The 22,549-nt window shown below is 41.1% G+C and overlaps 1 protein-coding gene across 6 annotated transcripts in view; it reads left to right on the forward strand.

The window, feature by feature from the left end:
- MAPKAP1 (MAPK associated protein 1) overlaps positions 1-22,549 on the forward strand; it is a 243,818-nt gene that overhangs the window by 128,679 nt on the left and 92,590 nt on the right. For all 6 annotated transcript variants that reach the window (XM_035015808.1, XM_035015810.1, XM_035015806.1 and 3 more), the window contains 2 exons: positions 4,765-4,941; positions 20,382-20,491. In XM_035015808.1, coding sequence (XP_034871699.1) covers positions 4,765-4,941; positions 20,382-20,491 — 287 coding nt within the window. The remainder of the gene's footprint in view (positions 1-4,764; positions 4,942-20,381; positions 20,492-22,549) is intronic.

The raw sequence follows: 22,549 nt of genomic DNA on the forward strand, positions 1-22,549 counted from the left end.
TGCCAGGTACTGTGCAATTAAATCATTTAATCCTTATAAGACCCTTATACAGTAGATATGTATGGTTATTTTCTCCATAATTCCAAGACTTGATAGACAAAAATGACCACTTAGGAATCAGGGGATGTGGATGAGGCAGGCAATGCAGAGAGTCTCTAGGACAGGTGATTCTACAGTGGGGTGAGAGATTTCCCAACCTTCCTTGTACTGTTCTGTATTTCTAAATTGTTCCGTGTTTCTAATAAGCCTGCTTTACCCTTATCAAAAAATAAGTTAAATATTTTATAAAGGAAAATGAAAGTTATACCTAGTCATTATGGGACATCTGGAAGGTACAGGAAAAAAGTGCTCATTGCTTAAATGTAAACACAACCTTTGTAAACTTTTTGGTACCTTTCCTTCTAGTTGTTTTATATGCATATAATTAAACATTTTTGCATAGTTGTAATAATTTCTCAGTGTTTTTTTTCTCCGTAAAAAATGAGGTGTGTGGTGCCTGGGTGGTTCAGTCAGTTAAGCATCCAACTCTTGATTTCAGCTCAGGTCATGATCTCAGGGTTGTTAAGATCAAGCCCCATGTTGGGGTCTGCACTAGGCATGGATTCTGCTTAAGATTCTCTTTCTCTCTCCCCTCCCACCCCTCCCCCCCTTAAAGAAAGAAAGAAAAATAAGTGAGATGCCAGTACTCATATCTTGATGAACCATAAAAATGCCTCTTTCATCCTCCCCTCTTCCTGGACCTTTTTCTCCTTTTGTCTTGAATTACAATCTCTGACACATGTGCATTGCCTAGAAAGCCCCATTTGGTTAACAGATATCAGTGTGACAAGCAAGAAAAAGAAAAAGAAAAGCTTATTACTTCTCCTCTTCTCGTTAGCACACATATCATTAATAATACCCTTTATGTTTTTTTCATGGGTAGAGTGATTCAGTCTACACATTCATATATTCATTCATTCAACAAATATTTGTTAAGTACCTTCTAAATGCCAGCCATTTTACTCTTCAGTGAGGATGCAGAGACAATAGAAGAATCCTTGCTTTTTAGGAGAACATAGAACCATAAATAAGAAAAACATGTGATAAGTATACGTGGAAATATTAATCAAGTCCTGAAAGACCACAGAGGAGAATCACTTGGAGTCTCTCTCCTAGAGATCCAAATGATTCTCCTAGAGAAATCAAGGAAAGCTTTTTACAGATAAGAAAATGGAGGAGCTCAGAGAGATTTAGTCACACAGCTGGTTAGTGGTCAAATTAGCTTTAAAACCAGATCTGACTGCAAAACCGCTCTTTATTCTACCAAACCAGGTCACAAGGAGGAAGCACCCCTGTTTTCATTGTTTTATAAGTTCCAGATGTCTGTATTTGGGGTATTCTTGAGTCATGGACCACAGCTTCCTCCTTTTTCTCTCCCTATTTCAAAATGCCACCAGTTTCTGGTTTGATCAAAGAGTAACAGAATGGAAGTAAGGAGACCTGAGTTCTCTAGAACGAGCTTTGCCACTGTTTTAACTGGGTCGTCGTGGGCATCTTATTCCTCATTTCTAGGCATCTCTTCCCCATCTGTAAAGGTGAGGAGGTTGAAATAAATCTTTCTAAGCTTCTAATTTTTTGTAGGTAGTATGTCATGGTTTCCTCCTTCTTTTCAAAGTATGTGGCATTTCCTTAGGAGCAAGGGTTCCCAAGGGCCTTGGCAAGTCTAGACACACCATGGAATTGGCAGAGGGATAGGTGGGGGTCAAGGGTGAGGGCTCTTAACTGCCTGGGTTTGAATCTCAGGTGTGTCACTTACATGCTATTTAATCTTGAGCAAACCACTTAACTTCATTGAGCCTCACTTTTCTAATTTGTAAAACAGAAATAATAACAAATAACTCACAGAGTTGGTGTGAAGACTCATTGAGCTTATATATATCCATCCACACTATTTTGCACGGTGTCTGGCACATAGCACTCAATGTAGCTAATGATACTAATGGCTATTGTACTAGTACTAATTTGGAGTCCTGAAGAGGTTTTAGAAGTCAAAATACCATAGGGCACCTGGGTGGCTCAGTCGTTAAGCGTCTGCCTTCGGCTCAGGTCATGATCCCAGAGCCCTGGGATCGAGCCCCGCATCGGGCTCCCTGCTCCGAGGGAAGCCTGCTTCTCCCTCTCCCACTCCCCCTGCTTGTGTTCCTGCTCGTGCTCTCTCTCTGTGTCAAATAAATAAATAAAATCTTTAAAAAAAGATGTATTGTTTAAAAAAAAAGAAGTCAAAATACCATAGTAGCTTTTTTTATTAATGATTCCTTTATAAAGGCACAAAGGAACCAATATGTCCATGCATTGAATATGGAATTTTAGTCATTTTCCCCTCAGATGTTCTATTAAGGGGTCAAAAGGGTTGGAGTACTGTTTGCTGCTAAATTTTACTCATGACCCAGAAAAGACTTCCATTAATCTTGTATAATATAGGGGGAATCATTCATTCTTTTCTTTGCTGTGTTTCCAGTGCTCAGAGCAGGCTACAGCACAGGGTAGTGCTTTGCAAATGTTTTTTGAGTGAATAATTTCACACTTTGTTTTTAAAAACTGAGGAGAATAGTAGCACTTGGCAGCGAATCTTTTGGCCCTTGGATCTTAGCCTGTGACAGTTGTTGAGTTTGTTTTGAAGGGGATATGGGGGCATCCCATGACAATCAAAGCAGAATTCTTCTGATACCAATGTTTGGCTTTCTGCTTTGATCAATAGGCTTATTATTTGCCCTTGAAACCTCTGTGGTGCTGGGGAATCACAGACATTCCTCAGGATGATTTACACGGCAGTAAATAATCTGTGCTGTCCGTTGCTTGCTTCATCAGTGTCTGCCCTGTTCGTAAAACCCTGGAGGCTCAGTGGCCCCAAGGCTGGAACACTGCCGATATGTTAACTCCAGAATATGTCACTTAGCTTCATTGTTGTTTTGTTGCTGTAATATGCATCCACAACGCATCTTTAAGGATTGAGGTAACTGTAGAAGTTATTTTCCATCTGACTTAATTATAGTTACCATACCATTTATTTTTTTACCTCTGTTACATGGTAGGCTCTGCATATATCTTCTTCTCTAATCTTCATAACTACCTCTGAGTTAGATGATTGTACCCTTTTTATAGAAGTGGAAACTCAAACTCAAGGAGGTGAAGTTTATTTTCTGAAATCGCATGGTGCATGAGTACTGGAGCTTAGGTTTTAACTCAGGTCTTTCTGGACGCAAAGCTCTTAGCTGCCATACCATGACATTTTCTTTATCTAAAGGACTTTCTTCTGCTGCTGTAAGTGTTTGGTGTTTAAGTTAGCAACCTCTGCAAAGATCCGTAAGTTTCCCATATCATTCAGAGATGAATTTTAAATTTCTTAACAGCGTTGCAAATACATGAAATTTATAGTGACAAACATAGCCAGATTACTTTCTTGTTAACCATCCATTTAGCAAATTTATAGTTCCCATTAATTTTAATCTGTCCTTATTACCTGTTTTATATAATAAATATCTCTTAGTCATGACAGACTGAGTATAGATCACCTGAAGTAGGCTCTCTCTCAATAAGCAGAGTTGCAGCTAAAGATTTGTGAATTAATTGGGAAAATTGCAAATCAGGTAGTCAGTGAAATAATTCATTGTCACATCCAATCAATAAACTTTGTAAATCAACTCATTTAATTCAAAAAATGATCTATATAGATCAAACAACCAATTAAACAATTAGCATACACTTTGCAATTAATTAATTTAAGCATCAATCATATAATTAAAACTCCAAATTTAAGCTGCACAATTTAGAACCCTACTGCCTTGTGAACTGTTAGGTTCATGTCTGTGAATGCTAGCAGATTAGCAGTTTCACAATGCATCTTTGGAGCAGGGTATCTTAAAGTGTTTTTAATTGATTTTTAAGTTTTAAGTTGTCTTTATGATGGTATAGTTTCCCACCCCTTTTCAGCAAATTGGCTTTTTACTTCCCCCAAAGAAAGAGAATGAAGTGTGTGTTGGCTCTAAGATGGAATCTGGGAGTACAGACTGGACGTTCTGGGGGTGTGAGGAAAGTCCAGAAGTAGTTGAGAGGGCCAGTTATCCGCATCAGGATAACTCAAGTAATTTGCTTTTACTCTGTTAAGTATCCTTGGTGTTTGGAATCAGATCTTGCCACGTGAGTCTGATACTCTTCAGAGAAAGGAGAACTGTATGGATTGTCTTTGTTACCTTGAGTACTTCTCCTAACCTACAATAGGTATTTTCTTAATCCTGACCGTAAATCAGAGGCCTCTGATTCCTCCCCTGCACCAATAATTTTTTCTCCTTTATATTTTGTTTGTGTCTCTTTTATGATATTTATTTTATGTATACTCATATTTAGCTAACTAAAAAGTAGTACTTGCTTTTTCCCCTTGCTATACTGTAAGCTTCCTTGAGGGATAATACTAAATATCATCTTTGATTTAAGGGGTTAAGTTCTGCATCTTATCTATAACAGATGCTCAGTAAATATTTGTTGAAAGAATAGAGTACTGGAAAGGCCCTCATTTCACATTGTTGTTCTCCCCCTTTGTATTGCCATGTTTTCTCTTTATCAAATGAAGTAGGATTTGGGGGAAATCTAACTGTATCACCAGGCTTTCAGGTAAAAAAAAAAAACAAAACAGCAGTGTCCCAGTTTGCTTGCTGTATACCATAGCCTCTAGTCTCCTTATCCCTCCTTCATCTTGGTATTCACTCACCTTTTTGGTTTTCTTTTTAGTGACAATGTCAGTGCCTACTGCCTGCATATTGCTGAGGATGATGGGGAGGTTGACACAGACTTCCCCCCACTGGATTCCAACGAGCCCATTCATAAGTTCGGCTTCAGTACCTTGGCCCTGGTTGAAAAGTATTCATCTCCTGGTCTGACATCCAAAGAGTCACTCTTTGTTCGAATGTGAGTATTGACCTTTTACAGATCTCAGTATCTCATCTCTGCCTTCTAGGATTTTGGACTTGTTTTTGGTTTTGCTCATCATATGAATGATACTGGGTATCTGGATGTCCATCTGTAGTGACTTCTTCCAGGGAGATGTTGGGGACACCATTTGCATTATATTTCATGCTTCTGCACCTAGATTAAATGCAGACTGCTTTGCAGTAACAAATTGCATTAGGTAGATCTCTGAACATAATATCTGTGAACCAGGCCTTTGGACATGCTGGGTGGGGTACTTTGGAGCCTCTGAAGCAAAAATTCTGGGTTTCCCTCTTTCTCTTCATGGACTCCAAAGTATATGAAAATGTGCATTGCAGCCACTTTTGTCTTGTGACTTAAAATACTTCTTTTCTTCTCCAACTTTGTTCAAATCGAATTTCATTTTTCCTCTCAGTTGCCTTCCTTTAGACTGATAAGGGATAAATTTTCCTGTGCTTTTGGCGGTCTGGTAAAACCTATAAATTATAAGCCCATTCCAGAAAAAAGTGTTTGTAAATGCAGAAAATAAAATCCACAAGAATATAAAAGAATTCCATTATATTTAAATACTTCAGAAATTATTAAACAAATTTGTGGTATAGTAATATGTATGGCTTTTTTTTTTTTTTTAAGATTTTATTTATTTATTTGAGAGAGAGAATGAGAGACAGAGAGCATGAGGGGGGAGGGTCAGAGGGAGAAGCAGACTCCCCGCCGAGCAGAGAGCCCGATGCGGGACTCGATCCCGAGACTCCAGGATCATGACCTGAGCCGAAGGCAGTCTCTTAACCAACTGAGCCACCCAGGCGCCCCAATATGTATGGCTTTTTAAATACCAAGATCTAGCAGCAGGTCTAACTCCTGAAGTCTCTCGCTTCACTTCAAAGTAGTGATGAGTATAAATGATATTTGAGAAGTCTGCAACAACTGTAATGTGCTGTATCATCTGTTTTTTCTGTTCATGACAGAGTTACCAGTACTACTACTACTACTGTGATTTGTTGACTACATTTATAGTTCAAGGAAATGCTAAATATCAGAAGTTAATGAAAATAAAAATATAATTTTTGTTTATTCAAGTCTCTAGAGTGAGTTTTACCCAGAGCTCCCAGTTGTTAGAGGAAAGCCTGTGGCGTTTTCTAAGCACAGCTTAAGCTTTGCTAACCTGTACTGAGACTGGCCCTCTCCTGGACCCTCTCCTGGGAACAATAGTGATCCTTTTGGCACTCCCTGCTGTTAGTAACCAGCAAATTCACTATCCACAGGAAGGATTGCTTTAGAGGACTTTTCCCTTGTCTCTTTAAAACATATTGCCTTTAGGGGTGCCTGGGTGGCTCAGTTGTTGAGCATCTGCCTTCAGGCTCAGGTCATGATCCCGGCGTCTTGGGATCGAGCCCTGCATCGGGCTCCCTGCTCCGAGGGAAGCCTGCTTCTCCCTCTCCCACTCCCCCTGCTTGTGTTCCCTCTCTCACTGTGTCTCTCTCTGTCAAATAAATAATAAAAATCTTTAAAAATATATATATATAATAAAACATATTGCCTTTGTTTCAGATTTTTACTGAAAATAGGATTATGCCACCTATGATATAGGAGTATTTTGTGTCTTTCTACCCTTGAACAAAGAAAGAATACCTGAGTACTGGGGGGAAGGGGGAGCTGGGGGCAATGACTCCAAGTTTTTGTACTTACTGTTTCATCCCTACTATGAAGTCTTGTTTGGTATATGTAACAGTAAATATTTTCCCTCTTTTTATGTTTTGGAGGGGCTAAAACAACGACACTGAAGAATACTGAAAGTAATTGAAAACTTATGCAATGTTTCCTCCTTCCTAATAAAACTATTTTCATTTTTGTATCATCATTTCCATATATATATATTACAGTTCCCATTCTAGTGTAAATATTGTGTTATTTTTACTTAAAATTACAAATATTTGATCTGTTCTTAGTTCCTATAATCTACATTTATAATGTGCCAAGAATCTAGACCAACCCTGTGCTCATGGGGCTTACTATCTAGTAGGGAGACGGTTTGTCACATCATTAAAATGTGATGAGCAGTACAACAGAAAAAGGTCCAGGCTGCATTGGAAGCCTACCATGGGATGTTTAGATTGTTTTCTTGCTTTGGTTAATAAGTGATTCTATAATAATAGTCCTTATCCATATCCCTTTTATTTCTTCTGAATAACTTCCTTTGGACAATTTCCTTTGGGTAGTAGTATTGGTCAGAGTAGAACCATCTTTAGACTTTCACTTTGTATTGACATGTAGCCTTCTGAAAGATGTTCCAATTTACAATGCTACCAATAGAATTCATAAAAGTATCTTTTCAAAGTCTTACCGTCACAAAGTATCATTAGGACTTTTTTTCTTTTTATTTTAAAAGATGTATACAGGGGTATTTCAGTAGTCTCCACTTGCATTTTTGTTTGTTTATAAATGATTAAGAGAGTTTTCATTAGTGCATAATTTTTACTACATAAATATTAACATATGACCATCACATTCTTTTGAACTAAATCTCCTTTTTAAAGCAAGAGCTTTTAAATCATTGATTTTCAACAGAATGGGGCTAGCGGTAGGCAGGACTTACCTTCCTGGGAGAAGCCTCTAAAGTCTATACAGGGTCTCCATATGAACCCCAACTTTTGGAGAATGAGAGGAGAGAGAGGAGGAAAGGCAGAGAGTAACAACAACTGCTTTGAACTGAATACTCTTTTTTTTTTTTTAAAGATTTTATTTATTTATTTGACAGAGAGAATGAGAGAGAGAGAGCATGAGAGGGGGGAGGGTCAGAGGCAGAAGCAGGCTCCCTGCCGAGCAGGGAGCCTGATGCGGGACTCGATCCAGGGACTCCAGGATCATGACCTGAGCCGAAGGCAGTCGCTTAACCAACTGAGCCACCCAGGCGCCCGAACTGAATACTCTTATTTTTTCCTGTATTACTCCCATCCCTGCACTTCCACTCCCAAACACACACACCCCAGTCAATCCTTTTTCTATTTTAAAGTTCAACAGAGGTTATTCAACATGTCTGGAGTGTTTCTGAGAACACAAGGTAAAGTAAAATCTTTATGTGTGAGCGTTTAGGAAAAAAAAAAATGTCAATAAATTTTCTGTTTCTTCTTTGTCCCAGTTGTCTGATGAAATAGTACAGATTACTGACCATTTGCCCCATGTGTATTTTCTTGCTTCAGCAACCTTCCGTTCACCTTGCTGGTCTATATTCTAAGTTAGAAAAGCCTCTCCTGCAAATGCAGGACAGAGCAGACCTTCAGGAGTCACCAGGGATGTGTCCAAAGTTTCAGAGAGTGAAGTCCCAGCAAAATAAGTAAAGCTGTTGGTCCTTTTCTTCATTAATCCCTTTCTTCCTTGCATCTCTCTCCCAGAGGAGGATGGGCAGGGGGTGTCTGGGAAGACACTGAACTGAACCAGGAAGAGGGAGCTAGGTTTTGACAGTAAGCAGTGAATTAGTATTTACTAATTGAAAGTTGTGTATATGTTATTCCATTTAATCTGAAAATAGCCTGGTTTTTATTATGACCATTTTAGAGACATGAAAACTGAGGCTGACAAGTATTGCTCTCAGGCCTGGATTTGCCCCCATGCCTGACTGCAAAGTCCATGCTCTTTGCAACACCCTGCTGAGGGTTGGGACGGTGGTGGGGAATCTGCTGGTGGTCTCATCATTCAATTAAATCCCACTGTCTTAAGGCCATCATTCAACTACTATATGTTACAGTGTAGTAAGAGCATGGGGGCCTCTGGAGCCAGAATGCTTGAGTGCCATTCCTGACCTTACCCTTACTTGTGTGTGTATGTAATCTTGGATGAATTGCTTAACTTTTTTTGTGGCCCAGTCAAATGAGGATAATAATAATACCTACCTTATAGAGCCATGATGAGGATTCAATGAGTTGATCTATGTAAAGCATTTAGAACAGTGCCTGGCTTAGGTAAGCATTGTCTTGAGTGTTTATTGCAGTTATTGTGGTTACGACTAGAAACCCTTTGAGGGCAAGAACTGGATCATTTATGCCCCACAATACCCAGCATAGCTCCATTACTGTGGTAGGTACACCACAAATATTTCTTGAATGAACTGAATGAACTCTTTGCTGCTTCTGCATTTTTCTTCTTCCCTTCCTTTCTGTTTTCTAGCAGAGAGGGGCAGAGTGTGGGTAGACATTGCTCCACTGGACTGAAAAGTTACTGGGACAACTTCTGCTGAGGTAGGGGTAGGGGTAGGGGTAGACATTGGCAGGACATTGGAGATCTGTAGACTTCAAATCAGCCCTCTTACGGGCAGACATCCTTTAAGAGATAGTAACAAGACTATAGACTCCTTGAAGAGAGGGTGCACATGGTCTTATTTATCTCCATATCCTTGGCAGCCAGCAGGGCTTTGTAGAGAAGGAATGGATGCATCTTCAGGTGTCTTTGGGCTGCATTGGAGGGCCCCTGACCAAACTTCCTGTCCTACTTCACTTTCTGAGCCCACCTAGCTCCTTGTTCCTGCTTTTTGAATACCATGAAGCCCCCAGCTTGCCTTCTGGCTTTCCGTGGCCCTCACACCACCCACCTCACCCCTTACACCTCCCATATACCATCTTTCCCCACTCCAAGCGAGGCTGCACAGACTTTGAGCTTCGGCTAACCTGGGTTCAAGTTTCAGTTTCACTAGCAACTTGCTACATGACCATAGTCTCAGCTGCTATATCTGTAAAATGAGGGGAATAATAACTACCTCATGGAATTGTCGTGAGGAATGTTCTTAAATGTAAGTAATGTACAGACCTCTTTTAAAGGAAAATTAATTCTCCTGAAGCCTCAATGTTTACCCAGATTTGTTTTATTATAAAGTTACTTAAATACACTTAAAAATTCTAGCTATAAATTCCATGTCTTTATGCAATCCAAACAAAATTACAAATTAAATACAAATACAACTATAACATTAATAAAATACAAATTAACAACTTAAACGCAACAGATGATGTTTTGCTCAGATTAAAGTCACTGATGTTGAATTTAATGGGTGTTAAATGTTTTACTTGTCAACTTGAGTTTTTTGATTTTCATATGAAACATTGACTACCATATTAATATTTGTCCTTTTAAACAGTGAGTATATTTTTAACTACTAGTCCATTATTTTAATGAGCCAGTTGATTTATAGTGCATCCTTCCCTCCCAATTTTAAATGTGCTTTACTGGAAAAGTAACATTTCTGCAACGATAACCGATTTATGTCAGTTTGCCCAGGACTTTCCCTGTTTTGAAATTCAAAGGCCTATACCCAGGAGTATCCCCCTCAGCCCCTGGTGAACCAGGATAATTGGTCACCCTACCTTCTGCTGTTGTCAGTTGGTCTGTACATAGGTGGGCTCTCTGCCTGATCGATAGCTGCGCATAGTGTGACTGGGGCACTCAGAGCATGAAGTCTTCAGAGTTCAGCAAACAAGAGTTACACAGAGAGAGCCTTGTGCCCACTTCTCCCCTCACTTTTCTCTATTCAACAAACTGTTTTTGCATGTGACTTGCAGTGATGTCATTTGGCTTTTACTGAATCTGTTAGTGATGTTAAATAACTCTAGCTGCTGGAACACAAAACCCCCAAATCTCACCAGCTTATCCAGCAAGTTGGCAGACTTCTTCTATAAAGGGCCAAGTAGTAAATATTTTAGGCTTGTGGGCCACACATCTCTGGAACTCAACTCTGCCGTAGTAGCAAGAAAGTAGCCATAGACAGCAATACATCAGTGAACGGGCACGGGGTAGATTTGTTGACCCTGGCTTATTCTGGTAAGTTTATTTCTTGTTTAGATCCATCTAATGAGGGCCCGGTTGCTCTCCTGGGTATTTCTCCTCTACGCAGTGATTCAGGGCTCCTCCAGCTGGGTAGAGAATGGGGAACGTGGAAGTCTAGGAGTGGCCTACATCTCTATGTATCAATCTGTTGCTTATATAAGTTATTATGTATATATAAACTGTATATAATTTTGCTTTTCTAAATATACATCATATGTTTATGATACGTGTGTGTGTGTTTTCATGATTTTCATTAAACTAAAAGCAAAACTTTTAAATTCTCAAACTTAGCCTGTGAATTCACCTGTTGATCATGGGGGCTGTTGAACCTAAGGTAGGGAATGCTGTTATGAAGATGTTAGCTCAGACCCTGGTATGTAGGCAGTGTTACATAGTTGCTATTTTTGTTATTTCTGTGAGAGATTTATTGGTCTGAATAATTCACATTAAGGTGTGTATGGGGTTTAACTTTTCTTTGGGTTATTTATTACATAATGAACACATGTCCATCCCAGAAAAATTAGAAAATATAGATATGTTTCTTCTTACAATAGAAAATTTAAGCTTTCACTTTGTTCCATCATTCAAGGTAGTGACTTTTTAAGTTATAGAATTATGTATGTTTAAAAAGAGGAAGGGCCGCCTGGGTGTGGCTCAGTCCGTTGAGCATCCAACTCTTGATTTTGGCTGAGGTCATGATCTCGGGGTCGTGTGAGATCGAGCCCCTTCTCAGGCTACGTCCTAGGTGTGGAGCCTGCTTAGGATTCTCTTTCTCCCTCTCTCTCTTCCTCTGCCCCTCCACCTCCCCCACCTCCCGCTCTCATGTGCATGGGTGCTCTCTCTCTGTGAAAAAAAAAAAAAATTTTTAAAAAGAGGAGCTAGTTAACTTAAATGAGTCCCCAGTTGGGGAAGTGTTCTTTGGAGAAGAATGTGAAGCTGGGTGACTTCTGATGTTCTTACTGAGTCGGTGGGACCAGCCTTCTCTTCCCAGGCCCTTGGTCCCAGGTAACTCCCAGACACAGAGTTGTTTGGGGAGGGAGAATGGATTACGCTAACAACTTGCAAATTAGGAGCTTGCTAAGGGAAACTCTCTCCTTTAACAGACAGGCAAGTGGATTTCTAAGATACCCATTGTTCGTGATTGATTTTGGACAGATCCAATGTATATAGAAACAGGAGTCTCTAACTTGCTGACTGCTAGCTGCTCTGAGCCTAAGCATTGAAGTTGTTTGGGTATTAGGAGTGTGGAAGGGGAGAAGTAGGAGGCAGAAGTATGGGGGAGTCTGGTTGGCTCCCAGAACTAAATAGCTGGATCTCAGCTGGTTCCCAATATCTAAACAAGTGCTCCTTGCTAGCAGTGACCAAGCCAAGGCGTGCTGGGCCTTTAGACGTGGTAGGACAAGGGAGGATGAGATCTTGGAGTGCACAGGGGACGAGCCTGCTCTGTCCCTCTTCTCCGATTCCCCAGGACAGGGCCAATTCAGTTAGAACTTGTGGAACTGAATTGAGTATACAAATGGCACCGACAGCAGCAACTGTGATGGTGTCATTAGATGTGTTGCCATTAACATTTCACACCGAGATCCTACTCTGGAGTCCGGAAGAAGGGCTTTAGAAAGAGAAGAAAAGCCCAAACCAGTAAAAGGGACGGAATCCCCCTAAATCAGAAGTCAGTAAGAACAGTTAAACCGCCCTCCTATATATGTGTTTTGCTTAAAATGTTTGTTATATCAGGTAGACATGGGGAAGGAATGTTTCTAACCAATAGCTACAGAGCAGAGCAAATAGAATCCAGCTAGGATTTTGCTGTTTGGGAAGGGGACCACTGGGTAGTCGGTAGAGGGTCTTCCACTAGTAGCCGGGCTGCCTTGGGCATTGTGGCCCAAAGAGTTCCCAGAGACTGCTGTGGCTTCTCGTGGCTCTGTATAAAGGGAAAGGTTAGCTGCTGCTTTTTTTTTTTTTTTTAAGATTTTATTTATTTATTTGAGAGAGAGAGAATGAGAGAGCACATGAGAGGGGGGAGGGTCAGAGGGAGAAGCACGCTCCCTGCCGAGCAGGGAGCCCGACGTGGGACTCGGTCCAGGGACTCCAGGATCATGACCTGAGCCGAAGGCAGTCGCTTAAACAACTGAGCCACCCAGGCGCCCAAGGTTAGCTGCTTCTTAAGAGGTGTGCAGATTCATTGCTCTTGGCTGTATGAGGGCTTTTCAAAAGGGTTGGTAGTTTTAGTATACCCTCTTGATAAGATCTCCAGAGTACACCCCGGGTGACCAGACCTTTTTGAAAGGATATCATCAGTTTGAAGCCTCTCCTACTCTTATGTGATACTGCTTTGTGGTCTGGAGAGGAGGGGAAAAAAAAGAAATGAGCATTTTTGCACACTCACTCAGTTTGGTGCCCCTAGTAGCCATTATCTCATTTATTCCTTATAACAAATTCATTTTTATAATATATGAGCTGAGGATCGGAGACAGGTAGTTACTTGCTCAAGGCCATACAGTTTGGTAAAGGGCAGAGCTAAAACAGGATAAGGAAAAAAAAAAAAAAGATGCCTATATTCTTTGTAACCAGGCCTGACAATATGGGTATAAATTATCTTATTTATTGTTTGCTCGAGTCATAGAAGACCAACTGTGTGTTGTTTCTTTTCATTCTGTTGTATTAGCAAACATTTTCATTGTCCAGATTGTCCTCATGTACAGAAATGTAACATATGCAGCCTGTTTAATTTTGTATTTGTAAATCTGACTTGATTTCCTTTTTGGCAACAGCTACTGTCTAGAGAAAAGAGAAAATTTTTCTTTGTGTCTGTTTAAAGTGACAGAAATATTGGAGCAAGTAATAAAGATGGAAAGCATTAATTACATACTTCTAAGAATTTAAAGGTCAGACAAGCTAAATATGTATGTTTTGCTCACTGGAATGTCTGTTGAAATTGTGCCAGGATACGCTTTGTTCCTACAATAAAAGCACACATTTTAGATAGCCATCAACTTACTTTGGTATCCAAAAATTATACCAGATTGTTGCTTTAGTTGCTGTATATCTTAAAAGTTTAGGGCTCATTTTTCTGACATTAATGTGATTTGTTTCATGATCTACCCCCTTTGGCCATGTTTAGTTACTATGTCTCGTTTTGATTTCCTCTGTTCTCCCCTCAGCTTATGTTGGAGTCTGTCAGCTGCTGCTATGTACATGTCAGGCTAGTGGCTTGTAATGTTTATTAATACAATGTCAGTCTTGCTGTTGAAAAAACTGTGATGCTTCTCAGAAGGTTGCAATAGAACGAAGCGTTTGATTTCCAGATCCTGTCTGCACTGCATGGTGAATACATTCTCAGATGTTATGCAGTTCACTGACCTGACAGTTATGGAACCCCGCCTGGGACCCCATTTCAGCAGGACATATTTGAACAGAAACAGTTTGCAAAACTTTACACACTTAAACTCCTGCCAAGGCAAACTGTTAGCCACTTGAGTTTGTTATAAATACCCAGTGGCAGTGGTTGGAAGTAGCCCACGGTGTGTTTTATATTCTGAACTGAATGTGAATGTCTTTGCGGTTATATAGAGTAGTAAATAATTGAGTTTGATTAGGGAGAGGGACCTCATTATCCCCCACCTGTGCCCAGCTGGAAGGGGAGGGTCGAAATGAAGCCATTAGCTGTCTCTCTTACTGGCATCTCAAAGAGCTCAAATACATCTGTGTCTTATTTTCTTTTCTGGCACAATCAGTCGAGCAAGCTAAGCAGGCATGACCGGATTTGGCAAGTCCCAAGGACTCTGGCAAAGATACACAAGGAGAAGGCGGAGGGCAGTCATTTTGGCTTCTCACTGCCCATTAGTCTAGCGAGTTATGTTTTTGGAAAATGTCTGTTTTGAAAAAGAGTACTTTGTCCAATGTCAAACATCACATACTCACACGATATGCTTTGATCTTTAAAAAAAATTTTTTGTCAGTGCAAGGGGAAACAAAATGTGGCATTCACACTAGTGTAAACTCTCTTTATGGATAAAGTAATACCCGAAGGACTTGCTTTAAAGCAGGCATGCTGCAGTTATTACAAGGCTTTCTCTTGCTCATATATTTTCATTTTCTACTTTAAAGTGCTAGAGAATGAACATGCATGGAATTGGGACCAGTACAGGCTGGGAACTGGAGGAGTGTGTCTTCATCCCTGTTATGACCTGGTCAGAAGTGGAGAATCAAGTGCTACTCTTGGCAGCCTTTTCCCACTTCCACAAACTGAGCCTGTGGCTCAAGAAACCATGACATTCTCCAAGGGCTTTTAAAAAGGGATCTCGTGGGGCACCTGGGTGGCTCAGTCAGTTAAGCATCTGCCTTCAGCTCAGGTCATGATCCTGGGGTCCTGGGATCGAGCCCCGCATCGGGCTCCCTGCTCCGCCGGGAGCCTGCCTCTCCCTCTCCCTCTGCCTGCTGCTCCCCCTGCTTGTGCTCTCTCTCTCTGTCACATAAATAAATAAAATCTTTAAAAGGGGGCGGATCTTGTAGTTCATATGGTTAGTCTAAGAGTTGGGGCATTTATAATCAAACTGAATGTTACAGTGGAAATTGAGCCTTTGCCACAGATTGGTCAGTAGTTCCTATCCAGAGGATGTGCTCTCTAGAAGTCTCTAACCTTGCTCAACCTCAATTTCCTCCATTATAAAATGGGACTGATAATAGCACCTACCTTTTCTGGGAGGATTAAGTGCTCAATAATGTTGAGTTGTCATCATATCTTTTATCACTTCCTTGTATGTAGAAAAGCCATGGTTATTATATTAAGCATTTATTATATAACAGGTATTATATTAACTACAAGTATTTAGTCATCACAATAATCTTCTACTGTAAGAATTATCCCCATTTGTAGATGAGGAAACTGGCAGCTAGAGAGAGAGAGAGATTGTATCATTTATCCCAGGAAGGTAGAGCTGGGACTCCAAAGCAGGTTCTACTCTAGAGCTTGCTGTGCTTTGCTGCCATCTGGTCACCGCCATCTTTCTTAGCATGATATAGAGCTAAATGATCACTGTGTTTTGAGACATCTCCATTAAGAAGCTCTCTGATCCCCTTACCCTTCCCCGGCTTGGCTAAGTGCCTCTGTGTTTGGTAGGACTCAGAGCTGGCTTCCATCTTTGTACTTACCGCATAGCACTATAATTCTTTGTTTGCTTCTTTGTCTTTCTCTCCCGCTGGACTGTGCTTCTTGGTTTAGGGACCATATTGTTGATTTCTGAATTCAAAATTGAGATCTTTAATAGATCTTTAATAGAGTGACTTCAGATAAATTCCCTAATGCCTCCAGCCTCAGATTCTGTAAAATGGATATAATAGTAGCACCTGTTTTAGGATTGAATGAGTTAATACAGATTTTAAAAGCTTAACATAGCACCTGGCACATAGTAAATGTTCAGTAGATAGTAGTTGCTATTATTACTGTTGTAATTGTTGAATAATAACTTGTACTGTGCAGCTCAGAAAGCTCTTAATAAGTCTCATTGAATTTCTCTGCACCACTACCATGATTTTTGACTTCCCTCATCCCCATCCAAAGCCAGTGAGTTAAGCTGAGGTGCAGTATACCCACTTCTCTGGCTTACTCTCTCAAAAATGAAAGCCTTGAAAATGGAGCCCTGAGTGCTCTTCTATGAGCTTCAGAGGAGGCTTGATGCCTTGGCCAGAAGTTGCTTGCTTGTAGTGTCCCTGACTGTTGCTACCATGTCCAGCGGATTGCACATTTTAATGGCGCTGTGTTACCAATTATAAGCAATGGCTGGGATACATTCCCCCAACTAAGCAATGTCTGCTCACGGGGTAGGGGAGAGGGGGTGAATGGGGCCTCTTCTTTTGGAGTGATGACTTAGGACAAGGGGAACACAAGAGCACTAACATTTCTAAGCTCCTTTTACTATTTGTCAATCTTAATGCCAGGTGCTTGGCATTCGTTGTCTATGGTATCCTCTCTGACAATTCCGTAGGGAAGCGGCCTCCTCATTTCATGGATGTAGCTGAGGTTCCCACATGTTAAGGCAACATTTTGGTTAGCCATGGAACCAGAATGTGAACCAAAGTGTATGTAACTCGCAGTCCACATGTTTTCCTCTCCAGTATGTTGCCTCCCAACTTGGGTTCTGCTTCCAGCGTTGTCCCTATAAATAGACTCTAAGCTTTTCAGATAAGGACCTGTGCCCCATCACCTCTGGTTTAATATTTAGCAGAGAGATGCTCATCGTGTTAGGTTAATGTGGGTATAAAAACTTCCCTCTGGTAGCTGAGTGGCTTTGCACTGGGACAGAGCTGAATTCCTCAAGTGAGTAATCTCTTTTTAAAATGCCCATACGTTTTTCAGTGGTTACAAGACTTGACAGGACCTAACTTTGAATTGACTGAAGCACTCCGGGCAGCATTTAGTCAGCTCTGAAGTGGCGCTGCATCCTAGACCCAGCACAGGCAGCGCAAGGAGCTGTGGAGGGCAGTGCTTTGCTCAGGGCCCCCCCGAGTGCCCTGCTGTGGTGGGAGACACACTGTCTGTCCACGAGGGGAGCAGGAGGACGAGCAGGTTCTGAGCCGAGTCCATCTTTCTCTCCATCAGCCTGTCTGTCTGAGGGCTAATCACCCTCGGCACAGGCCACACCTCAGAGACTGGAATGCAGGACCGCACAGAAGGGAGGCAGGACTAGCGAGTGCCCTACCTACCTGCTGCCGGCATTTCCCCCGAGATCAGGGTCTCCTCGGTCGCACACCCAGTGCCCAGCACTAGATAAAAAGCAGCTCTGAAAGATGTATTTCCATAGACTTTTTAGAAAGCCCATACAAATTCCTGGATATAAAAAATGAGGCATAAAACCTAGAATGTTTGGAAGTCAAGCTGAAAATTGTGGGAGCAAGTCTCCATATCCATTTATTAAATGGGAGCATAACTTAATAGTTGCACCTAGATGTCTTCTGAGAACCACTTCGATTCTGTGCCCCCTTAAGTGCTGTAGACTTGGAGCAAGATCCAAAGTTGGCGTTTGTCTGGAGGGAGAGAAGGGATGGAGTGGGAGACTGACCTAAGGAAGCTTTCATTAGGTCTGGTTGAGTGTGCAATACGTGGGTCACAACCTCCTTCTCCTTTTAATGTGCACGATTTTACCAAAATGGAGCCCCAGAGTAAGATACCGCACGCTTGTGAAGGCACGTTCTGAGCGCTGTGCGTGCCCCTTCCCTTCACTGTTGTTTTCATTTTCCTCTCCTGAACCTTGCTACCCTGGCTTCAGCACGGAGGCTCTAAAGGAAGATGGAGAGCCGAGTTACCTCAGAATGATCACTATCGTTAACATTCACGGGTGGTTCACTTATCATTCCTGACTGCACAGACATGGCAGCCGCTCGGAAGCGTCCGCAGGTGTAGCATGGTGATACATATTACATTGTGCCACAATGGATTTATGTATTCTGTAACAAAAGAAAAGTGTAATGAAAAAATACAGAAGGTAATCCTTTATTCCTCCACCACACAATTTATCAGTAATGCCTGTGGATGATAAGTGCCAGGGATTTCCTCTGCTTGCTTTAACCTTGTCACCCAGGTACGTTTTGGTAAAATGACAGAAAAATACAGACTAGGGATTTTCCTCTGTTCAAAAATCTTTTGAAAGGACACTTTTAATTTATGGAAGTTAGTCCAGGCTCAAGGCTTCCTTTTGAGCTTCTAGTCTGCCTTTGCTAAAAAAGATAAACGTATTGGTTTGAAATAATGCTGTCAGCCAGCCGATTAGAAGAGAATGTAAGCAATTTATAAGCAGACTCAAATCTAAAATATAAAATAGTTCAGGTGGAACCCAGGTAGATGGGAGTTCGTGAGATCTAGCCCGGTACTAGTTTGTGCATACCCGAGAACTTGTGTTCCCTTTTAGGCCCCATTCACCCATCGCCCAACATATTGTCACAGATGGAGCGCATACTGACTTCCGAGGAGAGAGCAGGGGAAGACAAGCCTGAATGCGGATGATTGGCGTTTGTTCCAAACACACGCTGGCCTAGCGCCAGAGCAAATACCCCCAAGTTTATAAATGCACAAGGCACTTTACATTTCAGTCCTCTTGCCAAAGTATCACTTACTGCATCGCTCCCTAAATATAGTTTTTAAAAAAAGAGCTATTTCTTATTTTGCTTTGATCAGTAAAATAAACTTTTAAAGATTGTTCTGGGATGGGGTCCAGCTTCTGAGGTAAAGAATGGCTGGAGCTCAGGCATGATTCAGTAACAGAGTGTTCAGTAAAATTAGCTTGACAGTTCTCAGGCCTGCTGTTCAATAGCAAGAACTTGACCAAGTTAAAATGGATGATCGTGCTGGCTAGACCAGCGTCGGCTTTTGCTTTTTAACAAATGGAATGTCAAGGATTAAACAGCAAGCCGTATGGAGAGGAAGGGTGTGGAGATGTCTTTGTATTAGGGAAGCAAATTGGGTCCTTGATTTGGAGATCGGCCCCCAGCTCCTGTGGAAAGCCAGCCACCTGGTTGGGTCCAAACTAGGTCCCAAAGAGGTTTAAGGCCTCTTCTCAGCCTGTCCTACCATGGGGAAGCTTTTCCATGGCTTAGCTTGAGGCTTGGCTTTTCTTTCGGATTTCTTGTCAGTATGAAGTTCTGCCATATTTTTTGGCTGTGTGTTCTCCTTTGAGATTCTTATGAGGAAATGGGAATGCGACCAAACTCCTTGTGGTAATTCCCATGTTCCATAGTTGGAAACTTGGGTCCCATTTGTTAGATGAGCTGCTTGGAATTGGCCTGTTTTGTTCTGCTGCCTGAGCATAGTGAGTAGTGTTTGTGATACTTGCTATTGCAATTAACAGTCTTAGTGAAGTTATACCTCACCCAGGGATGGGCTTCTGTTTTTAGGGTACTTGTTCCCTACCAGCTTTTTCCTATCTAAATGAACCACTCCCTCCAAATTTGACTGACTAGAAGCTTACAGGTAGTGTCAGTATTTTGTCTTGTAGTTATTTATGCTTCATTTCATATTTTGTTTGAGCTTCTAGGACTAAATAAATTAAAACATTCCTACTGAAGTATATACAGACCGTACGTTTAAAATTTATTTATTTACTTACTTACTAGCCAGTTAGGAAGAGCCTTTTTTTCCTTATTCTAAATTGAGTTGGGCTATTGTATTTTCCCCTCCACCTCCCACCTCCCCCCCATCCTCACCCCATGACATTTTTCCTCTAGGGCTCCCTGGGCTTTAATGTGATGGTGGTCTCTGCCTGCAGTGACATCTGCTGACACAAGCCAAGTCTATTGTCAGTCCTTGCTCCGGGATTTGGCTTGGGAGCCGACATGAATAACCCACAGTACTAGTGACCCATACAGACCAATTAGATTCAATTTGAGGTAAATCAGAAAAACATTCCCTAACTCTGACCTTTCTTTCACTTAGAACTCTTTATACCAGAATGCCTCTCTCTCTCTCTCTCTATCATTAGAAGTTAGTCTGTTTTTAAATAATTAAAAAGCACTTTGAGGTACACTCAATAAACTTTATTAAACACAGTGAAGACTGCAATAACATTCCTCTGGTTGGATGTTAGTGATGATTTAATATTTATCTTTTCCTACAGAAATGCTGCTCATGGATTCTCCCTTATTCAGGTGGATAACACAAAGGTCACCATGAAAGAAATCTTGCTTAAGGCAGTGAAGCGAAGAAAAGGATCCCAGAAAATTTCAGGTGAGACCCTGGAAATAGAAGCTTAACCGTTAGTTTAAAAGTGCTTGGTGTGTGCATACCTGTGCGTGTGCGTGTGTGTGTGTGTGAGAGAGAGAGATGGCTGGCTAGATTGTTCTAGATATCATTGCTAGAAGATTTGGTTAGCAGATCTACAGCAAAAAAAGTGATTTTTTTAAACTGCCCCTGGGCCCAAGAAAGGGACTGGGTCAGTGGCATGTGCGAGAAGAATGTGTTCCTATTGATTATGGAAGCTCCATCATTAATAATTTGTGATAGATTAAGACAAAGCTATTTGAGCTATTAGTTGGTGTAAAGCTGTCTTAAAAACCAAATCCTAAATTTGAAGGACTGCTTTTAATTTCATGTTTTCACATAATTTTCCATGGGGGAAACTTTCAGTTAGTGTTCGGGGTATGCAATAAAAGAAAAACAACTTTCATTTTTACCAAATGAGGGCAACTGTAAAAAAAAACTTTTCTAAAGATAAATCACTTGATGTGCACAAATACCTGTTAATCTTTAATTCCTCATTACCCAAATTTGTACAGAAAATAAGCTTATGGGGGCGCCTGGGTGGCTCAGTCGTTAAGCGTCTGCCTTCGGCTCGGGTCGTGATCCCAGGGTTCTGGGATCGAGCCCCACATCGGGCTCCCTGCTCCGCGGGGAAGCCTGCTTCTCCCTCTCCTACTCCCCCTGCTTGTGTTCCCTCTCTCACTATGTCTCTCACTGTCAAATAAATAAATAAAATCTTTAAAAAAAAAAAAGAAAGAAAGAAAAGAAGCTTATGGTATTAGCTATGATATTTAAAGGATATGAGGGAAAAAATATTACCAGTATTGAGAAATAATTATTTTGAGAAATAGCTCAAAGATTTGTTATACCACAGACAACTTTAATATAAATCAACCTGTATATGACATGTCAAATATCATTGCTTTGTAAATAAATGAGACTTCTTTAACACCTTTAGTTTCATCTTCTGGAAAGGAAAAAATGCATTACTCAGGTTGAAGAAAATAGTTTTGTGTTCTTTTTAAGGAGAGGCATATAATCTGTTCCAGATTTAATTAGCTATCTTCAGATGAAAGCTGAAGTTTTAATAAAAGTTAGAAGAGATAACACAGTGAAGGACACGGATGAGCTGTCTCAAGGCCATATTCCAGGGGAACGATAAGAGCTGTAAAAAATGGCAGAGGAGAGCAATTGAATGGAGCAATGAAAATCTGATTCTCATAAAAAAGAGAGAGAGAGAGAGCTGCTGGTAGGGGCGGTTGTAGATGAGACCTGCTAGCGTCTGCAAGCAATTTGGATGCTTGCCAGGAGTCATTGTTCACCCTCGGCTGTGGCGGCTCTGTCCAGATGTGCCAACTGCACGTTTCGGCTTTTGCCAGCTGACTGCGCCGTTTGATAACCAGCTCTCTGGATGCCCATCACTGGCCGCAGAGATAGAATTAAATGATGATGATCTTCCCACAAGTTGGGAGAGGAAACAATGCATATAAATCTTGATTTCATCTCAGCATGAGAAGTCTTTATCCATCATCACTCATAATGAACAAGTCGTTAGCTGGGATGAATGGTGTTCTGGTTTTTCCAAACACCTCTTTTGTTCATTTTTTGGGTGACTTTTATCCATTGCATGGGGGTCAAACCTCTTTACATTTAAGGGATGATTGAAGAGGCATAGCCTCTCCTTCCCAGGGGAAAGTAGATATTTGGGGGTTCTAGGTGCCAATCTAATAAAGATATTTAATAAGCATGTATCTTCCTTTAGGATCCTGTTTTTTCCTCGTGTTTTGACCCTAAATTTTTTACACAATAGTGCCCATTTTGTGACACATTCATTGTATTCAAAGATAGTATTATTCCAGGTTGTCCAAGAGGAGCGGGAACCAGCTTTTTAAACCTTCTTAATAGAAATTCAGCTGTCGCAGATTTTTTTAGACCATGAAACCTTTTTGAACTTACTGAGGTGCAGCTGAACCATGTCCTTCCCTCTGTCTCCGGCTATCTCTTTCCAATTGTGTCCCTATTTATCTGTGTCCATCTCCAGCAACC

Source organism: Mirounga leonina, unplaced genomic scaffold, assembly GCF_011800145.1.
Source record: "Mirounga leonina isolate KUSES-001 unplaced genomic scaffold, KU_Mleo_1.0 Mir_170, whole genome shotgun sequence".
Classification (NCBI taxonomy): domain Eukaryota; kingdom Metazoa; phylum Chordata; class Mammalia; order Carnivora; family Phocidae; genus Mirounga; species Mirounga leonina.